Source organism: Crocodylus siamensis, chromosome 5, assembly GCF_052110815.1.
Source record: "Crocodylus siamensis isolate JL-2025a chromosome 5, ASM5211081v1, whole genome shotgun sequence".
NCBI lineage: Eukaryota > Metazoa > Chordata > Crocodylia > Crocodylidae > Crocodylus > Crocodylus siamensis.
In genome coordinates, this window is record NC_143399.1 from 206438893 (window position 1) to 206461141 (window position 22249).

Below are 22249 nucleotides of genomic sequence, written 5' to 3' on the forward strand. Positions count from 1 at the left end.
CCCTTTTCTTCACATGGATTCCCAAAGGATGATTCAAGTCTCACCTGTCAATCAGACTGGACATCAGGGATGCATATTGCAGCCACACTTTATCAATGGATTTGAGCCACTCCCTTGTTTCCCCTCCTGCTCAGACTCCATCATGGCATAGTCCCTTCCTCTCAGCCCAGGTGTGCAACTTCATTTACTTATCTGAATGCTAAGTCGGAAGAACCTGGTGACCTTGGATGCTAATTGCAATGAATGCACATGCGTGTGCACATGCTGTGTGGTGTGTGCACATTCCGCCTCACCTCTGCTTGAAGTTACAGCTTCTGACTAGATGATATTTAAAGTGACAGCCTGCCATGCAGTGACAATCCTCAATATAGATATGAGAGAAGGCAAGGCAAGGTATTTGCTCACCACTGCAGGGATTTATTCAGCATCCTGCTCTGCCACGAGGCAAGGTTGCTCAGCAGTGCAGAAGTTCCAGGGTTTTAAACCTCCAAGGATGGAGAGGCCACAGACTCTCTGGGTAATCTGTTCCAGTGTTTTACTACCTTCCAGTACTACCTTTCATTTTGCATCTTCCTCTCCGGTTTTGGTTGTTGTTTTCAAATCTAGGATGAGATAGTTTGGGTTGGTTCTAGTTTCATAGATTCATAGCTTCTAGGGTCAGAAGGGACCTGAGCAGATCATCGAGTCTGACCCCCTGCCATGGCAGGAAAAAGTACTGGGGTCAAACGACCCCAGCAAGGCGTACCTCTAGCCTTGTCTTAAAGACCCCCAGGGTAGGAGCCAGTACCACTTCTCTTGGAAGTTGGTTCCAGACCCTAGCCGCCCTGACCGTGAAGTCGCGCCTCCCAATATCTAGCCTAAACCTACCCTCTGCCAGCTCGTGACCGTTATTCCTGGTCACTCCTGGCCGTGCTCGGGGGAACAGGGACTTCCCCAATGCCTGCTGGTCCCCTCTGCTAGTTTGTAACAGGCCACTAGATCCCCCTCAGCCTTCTCTTGCGGAGGCTGAACAGGTTCAGGTCCCGTCGCCTCTCCTCGTAGGGCCTGCCCTGCTGCCCCCTGACCATGGGTGTGGCCTCCTCTGGACCCTCTCCATGCTGTCCACATCTCTCTTGAAGTGCGGTGCCCAGAACTGGATGCAGGACTCCAGCTGCGGCCTGACCTCTGCCACATAGAGCGGGAGCATCACCTCCTTGGACGTACTCGAGATGCATCTGTGGATGCACGACAAAGTGCAGTTGGCCTTCCTGACTGCATCCCCACACTGCCCGCCCATGTTCATCTTGGCATCAATGATGACTCCAAGATCTTTTTCTGCCTCTGCCCTGACGAGAAGGGAGCTCCCCAGCCTGTAGGTATGGTGATGGTTCTTCCCCCGCAGGTGCAGCACCTTGCACTTGTCGGTGTTGAATCCCATCCTATTGTCATCTGCCCACCCCTGTAACCTGTCTAGGTCTGATTGCAGTCTATTCCTCCCTTCTAACGTGCCCACATCCCCCCACATCTTAGAGTCATCGGCAGATTTGAACAGGGTGCTTTTTACCCCCTCGTCCAAGTCACTGAAGAGGATGAACAGTGTGGGCCCAAGGACCAAGCCCTGGGGGCCCCACTGCCCACATCCCTCCAGGTCAAAAATGACCCATTCACCACCACTCTCTGGGTGAGACCCTCCAGCCAGTTGGTGACCCATTTGACTGTGTAGGTGTTGTGGCAGAAAGCCACCTTGTTTCTCCCCAAAATCTCTGCCCTGTGACACTGTGACTAAAATCTCTGAGCAGCAACCATTTGATTAGATGGGCCCAGAACAGGGGACCACCCCCTGGCCGGTCTCATTAGGTAACTGGAGCTGGCTGCAGTCCTGAGGGAGGGGGAACCTGCTCCCTCTGCCTACGGGACTTGCATCAATGACCTGGGTGGGGGGGTTTCTACCTGAGGAGCTGGAATCTGTCCGGTGACAGGTGATGCATTTCAAATTGGTAGGCTGACAGCCAGCTGGGGCTGACCTCCACCTGCCCAGGTGAATGAGGTCACAGGGGCTATATAGGTTGGGGGGGGAGGAGGCTCGCGCTTCTCTCTTCGGCCATGAGGTGAAGCAGCAGCAAAGCAGGGGAGACAGAGAAGCCTTGCCGTCTGGACCTAGCTCTCTCTCTCACCCCCAGACTCCAGAGGGGAAACTCAACCAGCCTCTGGAAGATGCTTGTGAGTAAGCTACTCAATTGGATTAGATATCTAGCTGGCAGTAACACAGATGCATAATCAAAAGGCTACCACAGCCACACTGCTTGCTCTTTAGGATTTCTAAGATATTACTCAATCCTGTACCCTAGTTTCCCCTACCCCCTGTAATCAATAAAGTTCTCCTTTTTGACTAGTGTGGGAGACTTATTGAGGGGTGGGTCTAAATTACGCCTAAAAGACCCCTTAGGTCTGCGGACTAAGGGAGACTTTGCTTTTTGCCCCCTGACTTGGGGAAGTGCCCCAAGTGCCTGTACCGGGTCGAGTACCCGTCGGACTATTAGGCCTGTGTTTCCCCGAGGACACAGGGCTGGACAGTCTCTTCTCGGGGTGGTGGCGGCACGTTACCCCCAGACTAGCGAGTGTGTTCTGGGGGGGGTCGGCCGAGCATGAGGCGCCCCTAGGGAGGCACTCGGAGCCTGGCAGGTGAGCGGGCGCAGGGAGGTGGGCGGCTCAATGCAGGAGCGCCCCCTACTGGCCCGCCACACGTGTTGACACCACAGCCCCCCAGTTTCTTAATGAGAACGGGGTGAGAGACAGTGTCGAAGGCCTTCCGAAAGTCCAGGAAGACGATGTCCACTGCTACCCCTGCATCTAAGGATTTGGGGACCTGGTCATAGAAGGCCACCAGGTTGGTCTGACAGGACCTGCCACTAATGAACCCGTGTTGGTTGCCCCTAAGCATAATCTCTCCTGCTTGCCTCTCGTGGACATGTGCCCGAATAATTCTCTCAAAAAACTTGCCCAGGATAGAGGTAATACTAACTGACCTACAGTTTCCCAGGTCCTCCTTCCTCCCTTTTTTTTTAGATGGGAACCACATTGGTCTCTTCCAGTCCTCTGGCACCACACCAGAGCACCACGAGTGCTTGTAACCGCGTCCTGGAGCACCCTCACCCACACCTCCAGGGCCCTAAGGCGGGCGGCTGCAGGACAGGTGTGGTGGTCCCCAGTCCCTGCCCCCCCAGGCCTTGCTGGGCAACTCCCGCAGGCCAGGGGGTTAGGTGATGCCTGCCGCCCCATGGGCTCTGTCTGGTTGGAGGCCTCAGACAAGCCCCAGGAAGGCTGCAGCCCCCCGGGCTGGGGCCCTAGCAGCACTCCATGTCAACACCATCGTAGGAGTTGCTTACTTGGTTTTGGCTGACTGCAGTGCCTTTGCCCCACACTAGCAGGAGTCTGCCCCTTGGCCCTTCCTGCTCGCCCTCTGGCGCGAACACCGATGCAAATGCCGGCACACTCTGTTCGTGCGGCTCCCTACCAGTCAGATAAGAGGGATCCGGGGGGCTCCCCCTCCGGATCCGGCTCAGCTGCATCAGTCCCTCTGCCCCACTTACCTTAGGGGGATCAGCTGCTGCTACCCCCGCTGATGCTACATTCACCTCTGCTGCCAGTGCTGCTCTCACCTCTCCTCTGGGTCCAGTAAGGGGGCATACATGTGTGCAAGATACACATCTGCCTGTGTCCCTCCTCTCCCCGCTGCTCCTGGCTCCCATATCTATCAAAGATATGATAGCTCCCTGGCTATCATAGAGACCATTCTTAACCGACTAGCCAATGGCAACATCCTGAGGGATACCCAGCACGGGTTTGTTGCAGGTTGGTCTTGCTTGACCAATTTTATTTCCTTTTACAACCAGGTGATCTATCACCTGGACAAGGGAAAGGAGATTTATGTCATATATCTTGACTTCAAAAAAGCCTTTGATCAGATATCCCATGATCACCTTTTGGCAAAACTGGCCAAATGCAGCCTGGGGTCCACAACGATTCTCTGGCTGGAGAACTGGCACCGTGGTTGGACCCAGAATGTGGTGGTTGATAGAAGTCACTCATCGTGGTGCGCTGTGATCAGTGGGGTCCCACAAGGCTCTGTCCTAGGGCCTATAGTGTTTAACATCTTCATCAATGATATGGACATTGGTGTCAGAAGCAGGCTGGCCAAGTTTGCCAATGACACCAAATTCTGGGATAAAGCATCCACACCCGAAGACAGAAGGGAGATCCAGGCTGTGGAACCGTGACTTTTCCCTTGCAGATTTCCAGTGTGCAAGAAGCTGCATGAGGTCCCCGTGCCCCATACAAACCCCACCCTGCCCCACACTCCCACCACCTGCCCCACACACTGGGGGCTTCAGGTTGGGTGCAGGGGCACTGGGTTAGGACTGAGAGGCACTGGGTCAGGACTGGCTGTGGCAGGGCACTATTGGTGCCTGCCACTTAAAGGGCCAAGTCAAGCAGGCAGCAGGTGGTTGCTTGCAGTGCCCATTTTAGATCCATGGCTGCCTATATAAACAGAGCAGTTTGCTGCTGGCAGCCAAGCAGGAAACATTAACTGTCTGAGCTGCTGTATGAAAGCATCTACAGGGGGGAGCAGGAGGTTCTTGGTCCTGGGCATGATCTAAAACTGCACCCTGCTGGGAATGGGTGGACTCCCAGGGGTGCAGGAGCCTCCAGGAAAATACCAGACCAGTTACCACCCTGGTGGAAAGCAGGTTGGGGTGCCCCCATAATCCCTTGCCCCCCACATAACAGTGGTTATGGCCACCTGAGCCCTTACCGAGCAGGGAAGCTCCCTAGCCCCAGCGAGGGGGTGGAAATTGTGGATCCCCAGTAAGGGTAGGCCCCCAGTGAAGGGGTAGAGATGTGTTGCCCCAGTGAGAGGGAAATTAGAGGGCTGGGAGCTGTGTGTGTGTGTGCACGCGCCCTTGGAGGAGCCAGGGCAAGCTTGACCCCAGTCAGGTAATTGTCTGGCTACTACCCAGTGAGGGTCACAGGGAGAGGCTCAAAAGATGGTACATCTGCCACCCATGGTTTGCGCTCGATAAAGCTTATGGCCAAAAGGGCCCAATCCAAGAGGGAGCAAGGCAGAATAAGTTGTCAATGAGTGGAAGAGACTCTGTGAGAGGAGGTGGTGTGTCAGAGGCCCTAGTGAGAGGAGGGCAGTATGAATGCATGTATGTGTGAGGCCTGACAATGAAGGAGAAGCTTAATCCAGCTGTAGGCCGGGATCATTGTGTCACTGGGATGCCATTTACAAGTCTTTGGCTGCAGTGTAGGGGAGGAACTGAGCCACAGATAGTGCCCGCTGGCATTGGGGTAAGAATAGGCAACCTCCCACCTAATTAGAACCAGTTAAGAAACAACAAGATGTGGCAGGCAAGTCAGGTGGGTGGTTGGCCCAGAAACAGGTGGGCAGGCCAATGGCGGGCAGGCCCCTAGAAGGACCCTGTTACATTGGCCCTTGATATTTAGAAATGGGTCCAGGTACAAAAACGGTGGAGAGCTACTGTTCTAAATCAACACAGCCTTTGTAGCCCAGCTCCCCCCTGATGAGCCATCAGGTAGCTGTGAAGGACCTGGATCTTCAGGCTGATCATGCCCCTTGCATTCAGCACTGCAGCCATTCAGTGCTGCCTCTTCTCCCACTTCTCCCCTTCCTGGGAATATGGGAAGGTGGGAAAATGGGAGGAGGGGGTCTTAACCCTCTCACTGTGCATGGCCGGCCCCAGCTCAGGCTCTCAGCAGCATGCCCTCGGCTCCCCTTGCTCCCAGATACCCTCCACAGACCAGCCTGACTGGAGCAGGATTCCTCTGCCCTGGAGACAGGGAGGGGTGGCAAATGGTCTATTTGCAAAAATGGCCATTGCCCCACCCTCCACCCCCCACACCCTCTATCTGGCTTGTCTCTCCAGTGTGCCAAGTGCACGGAGAATCCGGCAGACAAGCTTCTTCGGGTAAATGTGATGTCTTTTTATTAGGTCAATGAAATATATAGGAAAATTGTACTTTGCAGGTTTTTGGGTAGAAGCTTCCTTCTTCAGGTATAGCAAGAGTCTGTTGGTGTCTGTCTAAACTCTTGGGTAGGATAGAGGTATAAGGCAATATAGAAAATGCAGGTCCCTGAACATGCAAATGCATGACAGGGAAGATCAGAGGGGATGGGAGATAATAGGTGTGAGAGAGGGAGGTGTGTTGGACAGGTTCTCTTGACCTGGACAGAATGTAGCTGGTAAAATGCAGACAGGTTACCTGGGGTTATCAGATGGCAGGCAGGTTGTAATGAGCCATAAATCCAATGTGTGTATTTAGTCCATGATTGTTTTTATCCAATAAATTTACGACAGGAAGTTCATAAGCTCAACTCCAAGAGGTGCTTTGTAAGTTCCCTTTGAGGATTAGAAGTGAGAGATTGGAGCGACAGTGGTTGTCTCATGAGAAATGTGTACCTATGTGTCACAGGGTATGTTGTCTTTGGATTTTCAGTGTGTGTCTATTCTGAACACATTTGCTGTTTGGTTTCTCCTACTTATTCTCCATCAGGGCATTCAGTGCACTGAATGAGATGTCACATTTGGGGCGGTGCATGTGTAAGAGCCAGGAAGGGTGCTGGTTCTGTTGTGGAGGTGTCGGTTTTATGAGAGTGGTGGAAATGTGTTGGCAGGTTTTGCTTTCCTTGTCCCAGCATGGTCTGGATCCATTCGGTATGCTCTGGGCCATAGGAAGTTTGCTTCTGGTGCTGAGGGTGGGAGGGTTTGGGGCTTGTTTAAAGGCTAAAATGGGTGACTCTGGAAAGATTTCTTTAAGAACTGGGTGTTTTTTGAGTATGGGTTGCAATTGTTTGAGGATTTTCCATCTAGGTTCTGGAGAATCCAGAACACCCACTGTTCTGCTCGTGCAACCTGGGGGAGGCGGCGAGTCTGCTTTGTCGTGCGTGCCTGTATGACTGTGTCTTTGTGTGCATGTGCTTGTGTTTGTGTCTTCCCTGCCCACATAGGAGGTGCCGGGCTCCCCAGTCCCATGGCTCCTGGCCCAGAGCTGGGCAGGCTGGAAGCCCTGGAGCAGAGCAGGTGCAGCCCGTGCAGGGCAGCTCCCATGTGTGGGCTGCAGAGGGCTAGTGTGGGCTGGCTGTACTGCTGCGACCTCCAGGACACGTTTTGCTACTGTGCTAAGACTCAGCATCTCTGTAGCTTCCTGCCCCGCTGTGCCCACAGCCCCATGCCCCTCCTGGTGCTGTCTCCAAGGTGGTATGTGTGGTGCCAGCATGGAGTCCCACTGCTCTCATGACCAGGAGCAAAGCTGTCACTGGGGATACACCAGGGCAGGGGGCTGAGGGTGCAGCAGGCGCCAGTCCAGCCTGGGCAAGGCCAGACCTGGTGGAGCTGCCGCTTCCAGTGCTCTCGGTGCCCAGCCCCACAGACCTGCCCCCAGCCTCCTCCCTCAGGGGTTTATGGTGACATCTTCTCCTCCAGCCATCCTGAGTGAGCCACACAGCCGCCAGGTCTTGTGCCCAGCTGCCAGAGAAGGTGGGGTGGGCAGGCAAGCAGGGCCCAAGGTGTGGACTCAGCCCCACTTCTCCACACAGTAACCCTTGGCACTTGAGCTCATCTCGCTTCCTGCTCAACACAGCTAATTCAGTTAGTTGCTGCTGCTACTTGTGGATAGTTCAAGCTCACAATCATGTGGCTTGCTCCCTAGCCCTTCTCTTGCCCCCACATCCCATAGCGAGCAACTGGTTGGCTCTGCTAGGTACACCTGTTGGTAGCAATTTACTACTACTTTAAAAAGCCCAGTTAAATACACATGAAATAAGGCAAAGTGAAGTAGGTAGGCTGAGACACTGCCTGAGTTCACTCTGCATTTAAAACATGTACAATGAAGTTTAATTAAGGCGCCTTCCACCATTTTAAAAGTATTCTAAAGTCGTGCATGTCTATTAAGTGATGGCTTTAGAATGCTTTAAATAGTAAAAATCATCACCTGTATAGACACCAGGAGGTACTGGATTTAATGGGTGTTAACTAAAGCACATTAATGCACATGGCTTAGATGTGTCCAAGTCGGTGGGCCTGCATGACCTTCATCCGCGGGTGCTGAGGGAATTGGCTGCTGTCATTGTGGGGCCAGTGGCACGGCTGTTCGAGGACTCCTGCTGCTCGGGACAAGTCCCTGAGGACTGGAAAAGGGCCAATGTGGTCCCTATTTTCAAGAAGGGGAGGAAGGAAGAGCCTGGCAACTACTGGTCAGTCAGCCTCACTTCTATCCTGGGGAAGGTCTTTGAAAAAATTATCAAGGGCCACATTTGTGAGAGCCCTGTAGGGGAAGTGATGTTGAGGGGTAACCAGCATGGGTTCGTGCCAGGCCAATCCTGCCTGACTAACCTGGTCTGTTTCTATGACCAGGCAACAAAGAGCTTAGATGGGAAGGAGGAAGTCGAAGTCATCTTTTTGGACTTCCAGAAGGCTTCGACACAGTGTCCCCCCCAATTCTGGTGGGCAAGCTAAGGGAGTGCGGCACTGACGAATGCACAGTCACATGGGTGGCAAACTGGCTCCAGTGGTGCACCCAGGGGGGGTGGTGAACAGGTCGTTGTCGACCTGGGAGGGTGTGGGCAGCGGAGTCCCCCAGGGCTCAGTCCTTGGGCCAGTGCTGATCAATATCTTCGTCAGCGACCCGGATTAGGGTGTGGAGAGCATTCTGTTAAAGTTCACTGATGACAGCAAGCTGTGGGCTAAAGTGACTTCATCCAGGCAGACCTGGATAGGTTGGAGAAATGGGCGGATCTGAACAGGATGCGGTTCAACAAGGACAAGTGCAGGGTGCTGCACCTGGGAAGGGGGAACCAGCATTATGGTTATACGTTAGGGGCTGACCCTCTCGGCAGCACAGAGGCAGAGAGGGATCTTGGAGTCAGGATTGACTCCAGGATGAATACAAGTCACCAATGCAATGAAGCAATAGGCAGAGCTGACCGCACCCTGCCCTGCACCAACAGGGGCATCACTAACAGGTCGAGAGAGGTCTTGCTCCCCCTCTATGCGGCACTGGTCAGGCCACGGCTGGAGTACTGCGTCCAGTTCTGGGCGCCGCACTTCAAGGAGGACGTGGAGAACCTGGAGAGGGTCCAGAGGAGGCCACTTGTATGGTTGGAGGCCTCCATGGCCAGCCCTATGAGGAGAGGCTGAGGGACCTGAATCTCTTCAGTCTCCGCAAGAGGAGCCTGAGGGGGGATCTTGTGGCTGCCTACAACTTTGTCAGGGCCACCAGCAGGGGCTTGGGGAAAGTCTGTTCACCAGGGCCCCCCTTGGAGTTACCAGGAACAATGGCCACAAGCTGAGGGAGGAGAGGTTTAGGTTAGATATTAGGAAGAACTACTTCACTGTAAGGGTGGCCAGAGCCTGGAATAGGCTTCCCAAAGAGGTGGTGCTCTCACCTTCCCTGGGGATCTTCAAGAGGAGACTGGACAGGCACCTGGCTGGCGTCTTATGACCCCTCCACCCCCAGTGCTCCTTCCTGCCCATGGCAGGTGGTCGGACTAGATGATCTGTCTAGGTCCCTTCAGACTCATTGATTCTATGATTCTATGTAGATGTATCCAAAGTCAACTAGTTCAGCTCCATGCTCAAGGCAAGAACTTCCTTATCCAAAGCATCCCAACTAAGAGTCTGTCCAGCCTGCCCTTGAAAACTTCCATGGGTACAGATTCCACCATAACTTCTCGAGGCAGCCTCTTCCAGTGCTTGACCACTCTTGGAGTCAGAAGGTTCCTCCTCATCTCCAACCTCAACCTCCTCTTCTCCAGCTTCAAGCCATTTCTTCTAGACCTGTGCCCTACAGCCACAGAGAAAGGCCCATCCCCACCATCTCCAAAATTGCCCATCATGTATTTGAAGACTATTATCAATCCCCTCCCTCAGTCTTCTCTTCCCCAGACTAAATACCCCTAGCTCTTTCAGCCTCTATTCCAAAGTCTTGTCTCCCAGGCCCATAAGCATTTCTGTTGCTCTGCATATGACTGTTTCCACACTCACCACATCCTTCAAGTGCAGGGCCCAAAAGTGGACACAGGACTCTACATGTAGGCCTCTCCAGTGCCAAATACAGCCAAAGAAAAGGCTGATAGGGGTGTCAGTGCCATGAGGATTTGGGGCAGCTCTTCTACAGGCTGGTATGGCCCCAACACAAATCAAAGCTATGAGGAACTTCTCCAGTGGCTCTGGTAGGGCGGGCACCAATGGAAGACCAACAACCAAGAGCTTCCCAGAACCCTCCTGGCACTGCCATCCCCTTTCCACCCATGGCCCAACTCCCCCAACAGGGGTGGTGGGCTGTGAACACCAATACCTTGTCTGTACAAGGGGAACCCCCCATCCACCTCTCCAAGAGGACTTCTCAGCCCCTGCGTGCTCTTCTGCAGCAGTGTCCAGGACTGTGGTGAGAGGCAGGATCCCTCCCCTGGCTTATAAATGACAGCAGACAACAAACTTGAGATGAGTCAAAAACTGTTCTGCGATCAATGACATCTGAGTTTATTGTGTTCTAAAGTTCACCATAATGCTGACTGCTGCAGTAACGCCCGGTCAATATTATCATTCATAATTCACAGAAAGGATCATAGCATGGTGGAGGTAATGAGAAGCTAAGCAGGCAACAATAGCGAAATTGCATGACAATTCTGGGTACACTCTGTCTACAAGTAAGTATGGTAATTTTCTGAGTACAACAGTCTGAAATGGTTGAATATTTTTAAAGCATTCAGTTACATCTACTTACATGAATGGAAGTGCCAAATAGAATATGCAAAGTATATGCAAATCCAAAGTCCTCATACATTTTCAGATGAATTATCAGGGGTCTGAAAGTCCATGCAGTGAATCTTTCATCATTTTCTGTTTTGTAGCATATTTTGCAGAAGCAGAAACAACAGTTTAGGCCCAGATCAGGGTGGGCGGCCAATCACGTAACACATAAAGAAGAGTAGTCAGATGCAAAGCCTGTACACAGCTGGGAGCCTCAGTCTCCCTAAGCTGTTCAAACCCTTGAGAATGAAGAGTGTTTTTTGGGAACAGATCCTAGTTTCTGTAAATGGGTCTTGAGTAAGATTGGTTTTTACAGCCAGTAACTATCAAAATGAATCCAATACATTAGCCTAATTTTCCTGCCACTCCAGACAGGGTGTAGGAGGATGACTGAAATGATGGTAAAATATAACCTACTATGTGTGAAAACCTAAAGAACCTAAAAAGTTTAGAGGGAATTGAAACCCATTCAAAGCCATTGAAAAAGAGGCACAGCAATAAGGCAAGGAGAAATTACAATTACTTGCCCAACGTCACTTAAACCAGCTTTTGATTCTTGAAAATACGTGTGCAAATTGTATTAAAATCTGTTGTATTAGAGAAACATCCTTCTCAGCTTCTTCTCTGAGGTTAGGCAGAGATTCCTGGTGGCCCTTCTTCATTTCTGTTTCTTCAGTTTTACATTCCTGGTCAGACTGAGATATCTTTTCTTGGTTTTCTCTTAACACCTTTTCAATATGGGCTCTCTTTAGCTCCTCCATTCTTTCTTCAAGTTTCCTCTGAGCATATATGTACATCTCATTCGTGTAATGTGAGCCTCCGTTCTGCTGGACCATCCGATCAATTATTCCCATCAGCTCTGAGACCTGGTCCTCCCGCTCCTGTCCTGTTGCTTTGTTGTTGAAAGCACAACATCGGTTTCCACACTTGGCCATCAGCTCCTCAAGATCTTTGTCTTCTAATTTTTTTAAATACCCCTCTAAAGTTTCATCCTCTAAATCATCTTTTCCGGTGAACAAGAAGATAATATAGTGAATAGCCTTCTCCCCAAAAATGTCTTGTATTCGAGCAACTGTCACCTTCTCTTCTGCAGTGAAACGCCCCAGCGGCATGACCAGAAGGATGACATGGGGCCCGGGGGAGGAGACAAGCACACAGCGCCCGATCTCTTGCATGGTTTCCTGTAAAGGAATTTTTGTGTCAAACAAACCAGGAGTATCAACTACCACGAGGCTCCGGTCATTCCAGTCTCTCTGCTTCTTAGCACATCGTTTTGTTACAGACCCGGCTGAGACTCTAGATGGGAAATAGTTCTTCCCCAGGATGCTGTTTCCTGTTGCACTTTTCCCATGTCCAGTTTTCCCAACAAGAACAATCCTCAGCTCAGATTTCCCAGGGCGGCGGCTGTCGGGGCCTGGGCCTGTGGGGAGAAAGGGTCACAGGGTCACTAGAAAGGCAGTGAAGTAGCAGAGGCTGCTCCTGGGGGTCCTATTTCCATATCCTGAGATGCTGCAAGGTCTTAGCTCACGGGCCTGGAGACACCGGGCTTTGTGGGGCTGAGCAGCACTGGGAGTGGTGAGCACTGGCAGCCAGCGGCCTTGGCTCCCCGCTGAGTGCTCACCCACGCGCAGCTGGGGCAGCTGGGCTGGAGCGGGCAGGGCAGTGCTCAGCTGGTATCAGAGCAGCAATATGGGAGTAATAGAAAGGGCCATGGCTGGCTGGGGATTGGGCTCCCTCGCTGTCTCAAAACATAAGACTGGAAGGGACCTGGCAGACCACCTACTGCATTTCCCTCTGTCCCCTGTAAATGTAGGCTTCCTGCTCCTCAGATAGATGCTCATCCAGCCCCTTCTTGGAAACTTCCATGAATGAGATTCCATAACTTTCTTGGCACCTTATTCCATTGCCCTGTGGCTACTCCAAGTAGGAAACACTTCCCTGGGATTTGACCCAGATTTGCTGGGCTGCACTTAGACCCACTGCTGTCTGCCCCGCCCTTTTTTGGCAAGAGGCTTTTGGTTCTCCCTCTTTTCTGTGTCCACCCTTCAAATATTTCAAACCAATACTCTGGCTGGCCCTTGATTTCCTTTTGACCAAGCTAAACTTTACTCACTTCCCTCCACCTCTCCTTGCATGGCTGTTTTTCAACTTCTTCACCACCTTTCTCACTCATCTCTGGATTTTTGCCAGTTTTATTTCCTCCTGATTAAAATGCAGAGCCCAGGACCACACACAAGCCTTTGGCTGGGATTGAACGTTCATGGGTAGGATGCAACTATGACCCGTCTGCCTATCATCCGGTTCGGCAGGGGTCCAATGTTGCCCTTGCTTTTCCTCTGGCTCCCCACATATCTGAAAAAGGACTTCTGATTGTCCTTGATGCTCGAAGCTAGTTGGACTTCAGTTGCAGCCTTGGCTTTCCTAGCTTGCTCCCTGCAGGACCGGACTAGTGCATAATAATTCTCCTTGGAGGTGAATCCCATCCTCCTTCCTTTGTAGGCTTTCCTTTTTAGCCTCAGGAGGTCTTGGTGAGACCACAGCTGAAGTATTGTGTCCAGTTCTGGGCACCACACTTCAGGAAGCATGTGGGTAAGCTCGAGAGGGTACATAGAAGGGCTACCCATATGACTAGGGGCCTGGAGGATAGGCCCTTTGAGGAGAGACTCTGAGAACTGGGCTGTTCACTCTGAGCAAGAGAAGACTGAGGTGACTTGTAGCCTCCTACAAGCGCATCAGGGATGAGTATCAAGACCTAGAGGAGCAACTCTTCGGGAAAGCACCTCAAGGGAAGGGAAGGACCAATGGGCGTAAGGTAATAGAGGGTAAAGTCAGGATGGACCTAAGGAAAAAACTATTCTCCGTAAGGGCCACCAGGTTCTGGAACACACTCCCAGCAGAGGTGCTGCAGTCGCCATCCTTGGAGGTGTTCAAGATGCGGCCGAACAAGCACCTTGTTGACTTGTCTGAGCCCAGTAAGTTCCTGACCATGGCAGGGGACTGGACTTGGTGATGTTGCAGATCCCTTTTGGTCCTTCAGGTCTATAATGCTAAGGCAAGAGAGCCCCTGGACCCAGGACACAAGCAGCACATAGGCCATGCCCTTACCTCTATTTCTGTCTTTTCCTTTTTCCTCAGTTTTCTTTTGCTGAAAAGGTTATTTAAAAAACCAGATTAATACAAAGCTACAGAACAGAGATGAACAACACGTGACACAGCAGCAAATTATCATGAGTTCCCAGTCCCCACTCTGGCTTCCTTTTGAAGGCCTTTATCACCTGTGAGAAGAGTCAACCTCAGGGTTCAAGACTTGCTGAGGTCAGAGGCCAATAGATCAAAACTCAGGGCAGCGTAGCAGGATCCCAAAGGAGATGAAAGTGGGCTGGAGCAGGCTCCTCTGCCCACAAGAAGCCCTCCAAGCTGGGAACCACTGACCAGAGCAAGGGGAGGCAGCCACAGGACACCCCTCCTCGCCCTGCAGACACCGCTCCAGACTGCCCCTGTTTGCTGGAATCTGCCATACGAGCCCTGCCACGATACTCACCGAGCTGGACTTTGCTCCCATGATAAAATCAGCCGTCACCTGAAAAACAAAAGCAAAGACATGGGATGTTCTTGAAAAACTTTCCATAACTCCACAGAAGGAGAGGGAGTTGCAGAGGGAAGAAATCCCCGAGGGGAGAAGCTGTTTGCAAATGCAGATGTTTGCCGCTCTGGCTGTCTCAAAGATGATGTTCAAGAAAGAGACGGGGATTCAGGGGTGGGGAGAGCTTACTGGGAAAAGGTTACTGGAAAGTTTGCACAGTACAGAATCAGAGAAACTTCAGGCTGGCCGTGCTCTCTGGCGGGCACATTTAGTACAGTGGGGATTCTCCCTATCCAAACTATCCCAGACAAGTCCTTGTCTAACCTATTCCCAAAACTGTGCAATGAACCTGCTGCACAGCTGCAAGGCCCGTTGCCCAAAGACAACAAGAAGAGCCCCCAATCCTGCCCCAGGTCATGTAGGGGGATGAGGGCTGATAGTGCACTGCTGCTGCAAGTGTTAAAAGGCATGTAAGAGACCCAAGGAAGGAGGCCAGGTCCCACACTACAGAGGAAGGCAAAACCCTTCCAGTCTGTACCAGCCTGGCCATGGGCTAAAATTCCTTCCTAGCCCCAAATACGGCGTAAGTCTGACACCCCTACTGCTCCTGTCGATGCAGCCCAAAACCGCATTTGCCCTTTGTGCAGCTCTATCACCTGACCATTCATATTAAGTTTATGATTCACCAGGACTCCAAGATCCTTCTTTTTAGGGTCAATGATCGCAATCATTAATAAATACATTGAACGGGACAGACCCGGGAAAACCTCCAACCATTCCAGCACGGATCCACTGATCATCACTCTCTGACTGTGGCTGGTGAGCCCGTTGTCGATCCACCGTACAGCTGCTTTGTCTAGCCCAAGTTTCTCCAGTTTGTTTAAGAGAAGTTCATGCAAGCCTTTGCCAAAACCCTGCTGAAGTTCAGATATGCAGTGTCCACAGTATTCCCTTCATCCGCCCAGCTAGTCACTTTGCTCAGGAGGAGGACCATGCTTCCCTGTAGCAAGGAAAGCAACCTCTCACCCCACCCGTCCATGACGTTGTGACCACAGGATAAAACTCCTTCCTGATCCCAAACGTCAACGGGGGACAAGGGCCTCTAACCTGCAACCGCTGGGTTGTTTAAGTCACAGGAGCAGCATCAACTCGCCCCGTTAATGCTGGAGTGGGAGAGCCGTGTGCCCATGCAGGGGTGCAGGAGCCACATCCTGGCCCTCACCGAGAGTGCAGGAGAGCTGGACGTCTGCACAGATGAAGCAGGTGCCCCCCCCCGACTCTGGTCGTGTACACTGGGGCTTTGCCAGCAGCTGTGCATTGCAGCAGAAGTTGATTTCTGCCACCAAACCAACTCCCCCCTTCCCCCCGGGTGTGACCTTCCCACCCCAGGGGGGCAACCCCATGCAAACAGCCTGTAGAGTGCATGCCAGCCAGGTCCCCAGGCTGAGCTGGTTCTGGGAGGTGGGTTTAAGGGAGGTTGGGGGGAACAAGGAAGGGGTCAGGGCAGGTCCCCATGAGCTGGGGTTTCCTTCCCAGGGCTGGGGCAGTAGCTCCCTCAAATGCACCTTTCCTCACTACTCCCACTGCCAGTCCCCACAGGGAGCACGACCAGCACCCCCACACCCCAGTCCCACGCTCAGTTTATTCCAACAAGAGACCTTCTTTAATTTCCTTCCTCTTCATTTATTTCTAATTTCTTGTTTTTCCCCACTTCTTTTGCTTTTATCCTTCAGTGACTGGCTGATTTCATTTCACCACCCTTCTCCCACGCCCATCTCCTGTGCACCTCCCATGTCATTACCCAGCCCCCTCCCATTAACTCTCCCCTTCCCAGTTTCATGTTCCTGCCCCCCCGCCCCCACCGACAGCAGGGACAGATGCCTGTCGGGGCAACTCACAGCTACAGCCCCTCGTCCGGCCTCTGCTCACTGGCCCTCTAATAGCAGCTCCCACCTGTGTGAGTGGGGGACAGTCAGGGAAGGGGTTTAGCCGCAAGCTGTGTCTGCTTCGAACTCGAGCATGAACAGCGATCAACATTTGAGCAGCAGAAACTGCAACGTGACAACTGACTATGCAGGAAATTATTTCTTGGCTACAAGGCAGAGATATTTGTGTCTCTCGAAATAAGGTTTTTGATCTAGAGCAGGGAGGGGGCAACGTTTTGCAGCAGGGGACATTTGAATGGAGCCTAGAGTGACATAGAGGAAGTCGTCTTGGACACACAGAGTGACCTGGCTGTGTGGTATCCCACCAGACCCGGGATGTGGTCAGCAGGTGGTGGAGCAGGAGCAGGCCAGCCACCAGACCCTTGCAAGGGTACAAGCAAAACTGTTGCCTATCGCCACAAACAACTGCATAAGTTTCCATAAGTAAGAAAATGCTGCTCCATGCTACAAGCCTCAAGATACAAAACTTCACTTTAAGCATGGGCTGTTTCCAATCTGCCCCGTGCCCCCATCGCCACAGGCCCTGCTTCCCTGGCTCCCCCCCACAGTGCTGCCATCACTGCTCCTCTCAGTGCCCGGCTGCTGCGTGAGTGAAGACCCAGCTCTTGATGTGCCCCCCAAACAGCTCTGCAGCTCCCAGGCTCCATGGACACACGTGTGTGTGTGTGGTGGAGGGAGGGGGGTGCCCAAAGGCAAGGAGAATAAGCAGCAAACAACTGTCAAGAACACCATTACTTACCACCGTTACTTGCGGACAGATCAGTCCTGACAGGCGGCAATGTCACGGGAGAGGATCGTCACCCAACTGAGCGGGGTCCGAGGCTGGAGCATCAGCAGTGATGCCTGTTAGGACAGGGGCAGCGGCAGCAGCTGCGGTGGCATCTTGATGTTTCACTCGCACCATCCCGTTACATCTGTGGCTGCACCGTGGCGGGGAGAGTAGACTAGACCCGAAGAGGGAGAAGCGCCCTGCCCCCTCTTCCCCACCTCTTCCTCCCCACCCCGCCCAGCTTCCTGCCCAGCAACTTTACTAAACTTCACTAAACCGGAATCAACACTGAAAGGCAACCCGCCTGAAAGGTGCGTGTCGCTCTGAGATGGCGTGTAGCAGGGAGTGCTCCCGGCTGGCCTCCGCCTGCTCTTGGTCCCGGGGTGCTTGTACACATGACGGTGTCCAGGCTGCCGGGGTCAGTGTGTTCCCAGAGGCGCTGCTTGCAACCAGCCTCCTGGACCTCAGGTGCGATGCAGGAAGAACAGCTCCATCTGGCCTGCAGGGATGGATGAGTTTGACATGCCTGATTTAAAGAAACAATGCTAGATATAGTGGCTAATACATAAAACATCCTTAGGGTGCATCTATCTTGATAGGTATCTACAAGCCCAAGGGCACAACCTGAGAGTCGCCTGCACATCAAGAGACGTGATTCTTCCACTCGGTTCAGCACTGGTGAGGCCTCACCTGGAGTCCTGTGTCCAGTTTTAAGCCCCACAAAGACAGGGACCAATCAGGATCCAGCAGAGGGTGACAAACACCATTAGAGGCCTGCAAAACTTGAGATACAAGGAAAGTTTGGAGGAAGTTTGGAAGAACTGGGATTCTTTAGTCTGAACAAGACAGGACTGAGGAGGGATACGATAACAGTCTACAAATACTGACGAGCATTTTTGAAGTGGATGGCCGTAGACTAGTCTCTGGCTACAGGGGTCAGAGCAGGGAACACGGGTGTTAAATGGCAGCAAGGGAAATGTAGTTGAGACATTAAGAAGCATTTCTTCACTATGAGGCCTGCAGCCAGAGACGTGGTCAAATCCCCATCCTTTGAAGTGTTTAAGAGCAGGTTGGGGAAACAGTTTTCTGGGACGGTTTGGATGAGGATGATCCTGCCTTGAGCAGGGGGTTGGACCAGATGTGATCCCCCAAGGTCCTCGAAAACCCACTGTTTCTGTGATTCTGTGTACACCCACTGTTTCCTGTACATATCCTTGTTCGTAATGTGCGCCAAACCTGTCCACACTGGACTCCCATTGGTGAGGCCCGTAGAGTTTCCTTGTTCTTGAACCAGGGGTGGTTTCCCCCAGTAACAGAACAGGTGGGATGAAAGCTGAAACTAAACAGTGCTTTGGCATGGAAATGCGTCCTCCAACTGCACAGAAAATTGGCCTGCCACTTTGGAGGCAAAGTTAGTAGGGCCAGGTGGGGGTCAAATGGCCCCTGATTTCCTCAGATCCAGCGCCCCCCGCTTCCCCCCCATGTAAAAGAAGCAGCAGATTTTAATGTCAACAGTTCAGCAAATAAATAGAGCTAGAACTAAACACAAAGGCAGTGAGAGAAATGCCGGAAACAAAGGAAGCGGGAAAAGAGTGGGGAAAATTCAAAAGAAAGAGAAAATACCCCTGACTGTGGTCTCCGCCTTCATAAACCTCTTCTACTGTGAGTCCTGCTTCCTGCCTCTTTCCTAAGACGCCCAGACACTCGCCTGGCAGAAACCTCAAGCCCCAGGGAAATGACCTGCCCTTGGAGCTGTGGAAGAAATCAAACTTGCGTTGTGGTTGAATCAGAACGGGCCGAGCCAGCTTTCCTCTGTTGAGGGCTGTGCTGTGATCCCAGGGGGACTTCCACACAGCAAGGGACTTACTCACTTGTCTGTTCAAAGGAATCCTCCCCCTCCCTCAGTTACTCACCAGTTTTATGCTTAAGAGAGATAAAGAGAAAAAAAATACGACCGTGAAGAAACTAAAACAAACGTACTTAATTGGACATCCGTGCCCAGAGTAATAATGCAGGACTTATTTTTTTAAATCTCAAAACATATAACTGAAACAAGCAGCATTAGCATTTCTGGTCTCTGTCTGTTTTTTTCCAGTCAAAGAGGCTAAAGCCTGACTAAATTCACTTCATTCCCTAATTTTTTTTTAAGTTAGATATTTATAGCCATTAGCTTTTCAACTTCTAGATTTTTTTTCCTTACTTTCTGCTATTTTAACATACAAATTATATACTTTGTTTCTGGTTGATGGGCTATTTCTTATTTGCTTAACAGCACAGTTTAAGCAACATTGAATTATCATAAGCACTAGGCATACTCCAATATACACAACAAACAATATCAACAAACTATGAACGATGGTACAGCCTAAGGAACTGAAAATTGAGCTAAACCAAGAACTCAAATTCCACTTATCTGACTCATGCACTTTAGCTGCTGCTTCTTGAATATGTTTACTTAAATCCTAGATTTCGTCTGAATTATCAGGAATATCAGTACAACATTCTTTACCTATTAAAGCACAGACTCTTCCTTTGCTAGCTAGTATATAATCTAACGCAAGTCGGTTTTCAGTATCATTTGCCTTATTTCCTTCATTTCTGTATTTCTTTTATCAAAACTATCAGCAGTAGCATTAGCAATCTTTTCATAGATTTCATAGACGTTAGAGCTGGAAGGAACCTCGGGAGATCATCGAGTCCAGCCCCCCGCCCACAGGGCAGGAAGTCAGCTGGGGTCATAGGATCCCAGCAAGATAAGCATCTAATTTACTCTTGAAGGTGTTCAATGTAGGTGCTTGAACCACCTCCGCTGGCAGACTGTTCCAGACCTTGGGGGCTCGGACAGTAAAGAAATTCTTCCTTATGTCCAGCCTGAAGCGGTCTTGCAGGAGTTTGTGACCGTTCGACCTCGTCATCCCTTGGGGTGCTCTGGTGAACAGACGTTCCCCCAGATCCTGGTGGTCACCCCTTGATAAACTTACAGGTGGCCATCAGATCACCCCTGAGCCTGCGCTTTTCCAGGCTAATGAGTCCCGTGGCTCTGAGCCTGTCATCATAAGATCTGTTTTCCTGACCTCTGATCATGCGCGTGGCTCTCCTCTGCACTCTCTCAAGTTTCTCCACATCCTTTTTGAATTGTGGAGCCCAAAACTGGACGCAGTACTCCAGGCCTCACCAAGGCCGAGTACAAGGGGAGAATGACATCCCGGGATTTGCTCGAGAAGCATCTATGGATGCAAGCCAGTGTTTTGGTCGCTTTACTAGCCGCAGCATCGCATTGGAGGCTCATGTTCATCTTGTGGTCAATGATGACCCCCAAGTCTCTTTCTTCTGTAGTGCTAACCAAAGTAGCACTGCCGAGCCTATAAGGGTGCTGCAGGTTTTTCCTCCCAAGGTGGAGAACCTTGCATTTTTCGGTGTTAAACACCATGAGGTTCTCGTCTGCCCATTTGCTGAGCTTGTCCAGGTCAGCCTGGATCACCCGCCTATCTTCTGGCGTGGATGCTTTGCCCCAAAGTTTGGTGTCATCGGCGAACTTGGCCAGTCCACTCCTGACTCCAATGTCCACATCGTTAATGAAGATGTTGAACAGGATGGGTCCCAGGACAGAGCCTTGAGGGACCCCACTGGTCACAGGGCACCATGATGAGTGACTGCCATCAATCACAACCCTCTGGGTCCGACCACAGAGCCAATTTCCTAGCCAGCGGATCGTGGTGGAGCCAAAGCCACAACTGGGCAGTTTGGCCAAGAGGTGATCATGGGATACCAGATCAAAGGCTTTTTTGAAGTCAAGATATATGACATCAATCTCTTTTCCCTTGTCCAGGTGATAGGTCACCTGGTCATAGAAGGAAATGAGATTGGTCAAACAAGACCTACCCGCAACAAACCCATGCTGGCTGTCCCTTAGGATGTTAGCCTGGGCCAGTCCCTCAAGGATGGCCTCCTTAATAAACTTTTCTAAGATCTTCCCCAGGATAGAAGTCAGGCTAATGGGCATGTAGTTAGCCGGATCCACTCTCCTCCCTTTCTTGAAGATCGGCACCACACTGGCCTTCTTCCAGTCTTCGGGCACTACACCAGAGCACCAGGAGTTTTCAAAGACCCGTGCCAGGGGCTGGGCTATGACACTCGCCAGCTCCTTGAGTACCCTGGGGTGCAGGTTGTCAGGGCCGGCTGACTTGAAGATATCCAGCTTCTCAAGGTGTTCCTTCACGAGGTCAGCATAGATGGAGGGTAGGGGATCCCCATCTCCCGGATCTCCCTGTCCCATAGCAGGCATGGGCGTCCCATGGGACTGCTGAAAGACTGATGCAAAGTACCTATTTAATAGGCTGGCTTTTTCCTGGGCATCAGTTGTCAGTTGCTCCATCTGGTTTAGCAGGGGTCCAACATTGCCCTTGCTTTTCCTCTGGCTCCCCACATATCTGAAAAAGGAATTTTTATTTTCCTTGATGCTCAATGCTAGTTGGATTTCAGTTGCAGCCTTGGCTTTCCTGGTTTGCTCCCTGCAGGACCGGACCAGCGCAGAATAATCCTCCTTGGAGGTCAATCCTTTCCTCCATCCTTTGTAGGCTTTCCTTTTTAGCTGCAGGAGGTCTGCTAGGTCCCTGGAGAGCCAGGAGGGCTGCTGTGCCTTCTTGCTGCCTTTCCTCCGTGTTGGAATAAATTTAGCTTGTGCATTGAGGATCGCTTCCTTGAGAAGCAACCACTCTTCTTGAACTCCCAGCTCCCTGGGGTCATGCTCCCTAAGGGCCTGACCGAGAAGCCTTTTGAGCTTGTCAAAGTCGGCTTTTCTGAAGTCAAGGGCTTCCGTGTTGCTGACTGACTTGCCAGCTTTACAGCGGATGGTGAAGGTGATCAGCTCGTGGTCACTGTCACCCAGCTTCCCATCGATCACTAGGTCGCCGATTAGGTCGTCCCCCATAGCCAGTACCAGGTCGAAGAGCGCTTCACGTCTCATTGGCCCACAGACTTCTTGAGTCAGGTAGGGGTCATCTACGCATGAGAGAAGGCTTTGCGACTGCTCAGAATTACCTGAGTGATCTTCCCACGAGATGTCTGGGTAATTGAAGTCACCCATGACAACCAAGGTCCTGGAGCAAGCGGCCTCAGTCGGTTCCCAGGTGAACTCCTG

At 51.6% G+C, this 22249-nt stretch overlaps 1 protein-coding gene across 4 annotated transcripts in view; it reads right to left on the reverse strand.

The window, feature by feature from the left end:
• Positions 1-19117, reverse strand: part of LOC149865242 (GTPase IMAP family member 9-like) — a 27506-nt gene extending 8389 nt beyond the window's left edge. The window contains exons 1-4 of one of the 4 annotated variants that reach the window (XM_090048120.1): positions 17080-17324; positions 14353-14391; positions 13917-13956; positions 10499-12231 (exon numbers count right to left, since the gene is read on the reverse strand). In XM_090048120.1, the coding sequence (XP_089904246.1) occupies positions 11345-12231; positions 13917-13956; positions 14353-14373 (948 nt within the window). In that variant the 5' untranslated portion in view covers positions 14374-14391; positions 17080-17324 and the 3' untranslated portion in view covers positions 10499-11344. Of the gene's footprint in view, positions 1-10498; positions 12232-13916; positions 13957-14352; positions 16246-17079 lie in introns of those variants that run through there. The other 3 variants (XM_090048119.1, XM_090048118.1, XM_090048117.1) reach the window with 3 other exon arrangements.
• Between the last annotated feature and the right edge of the window lie 3132 nt (positions 19118-22249).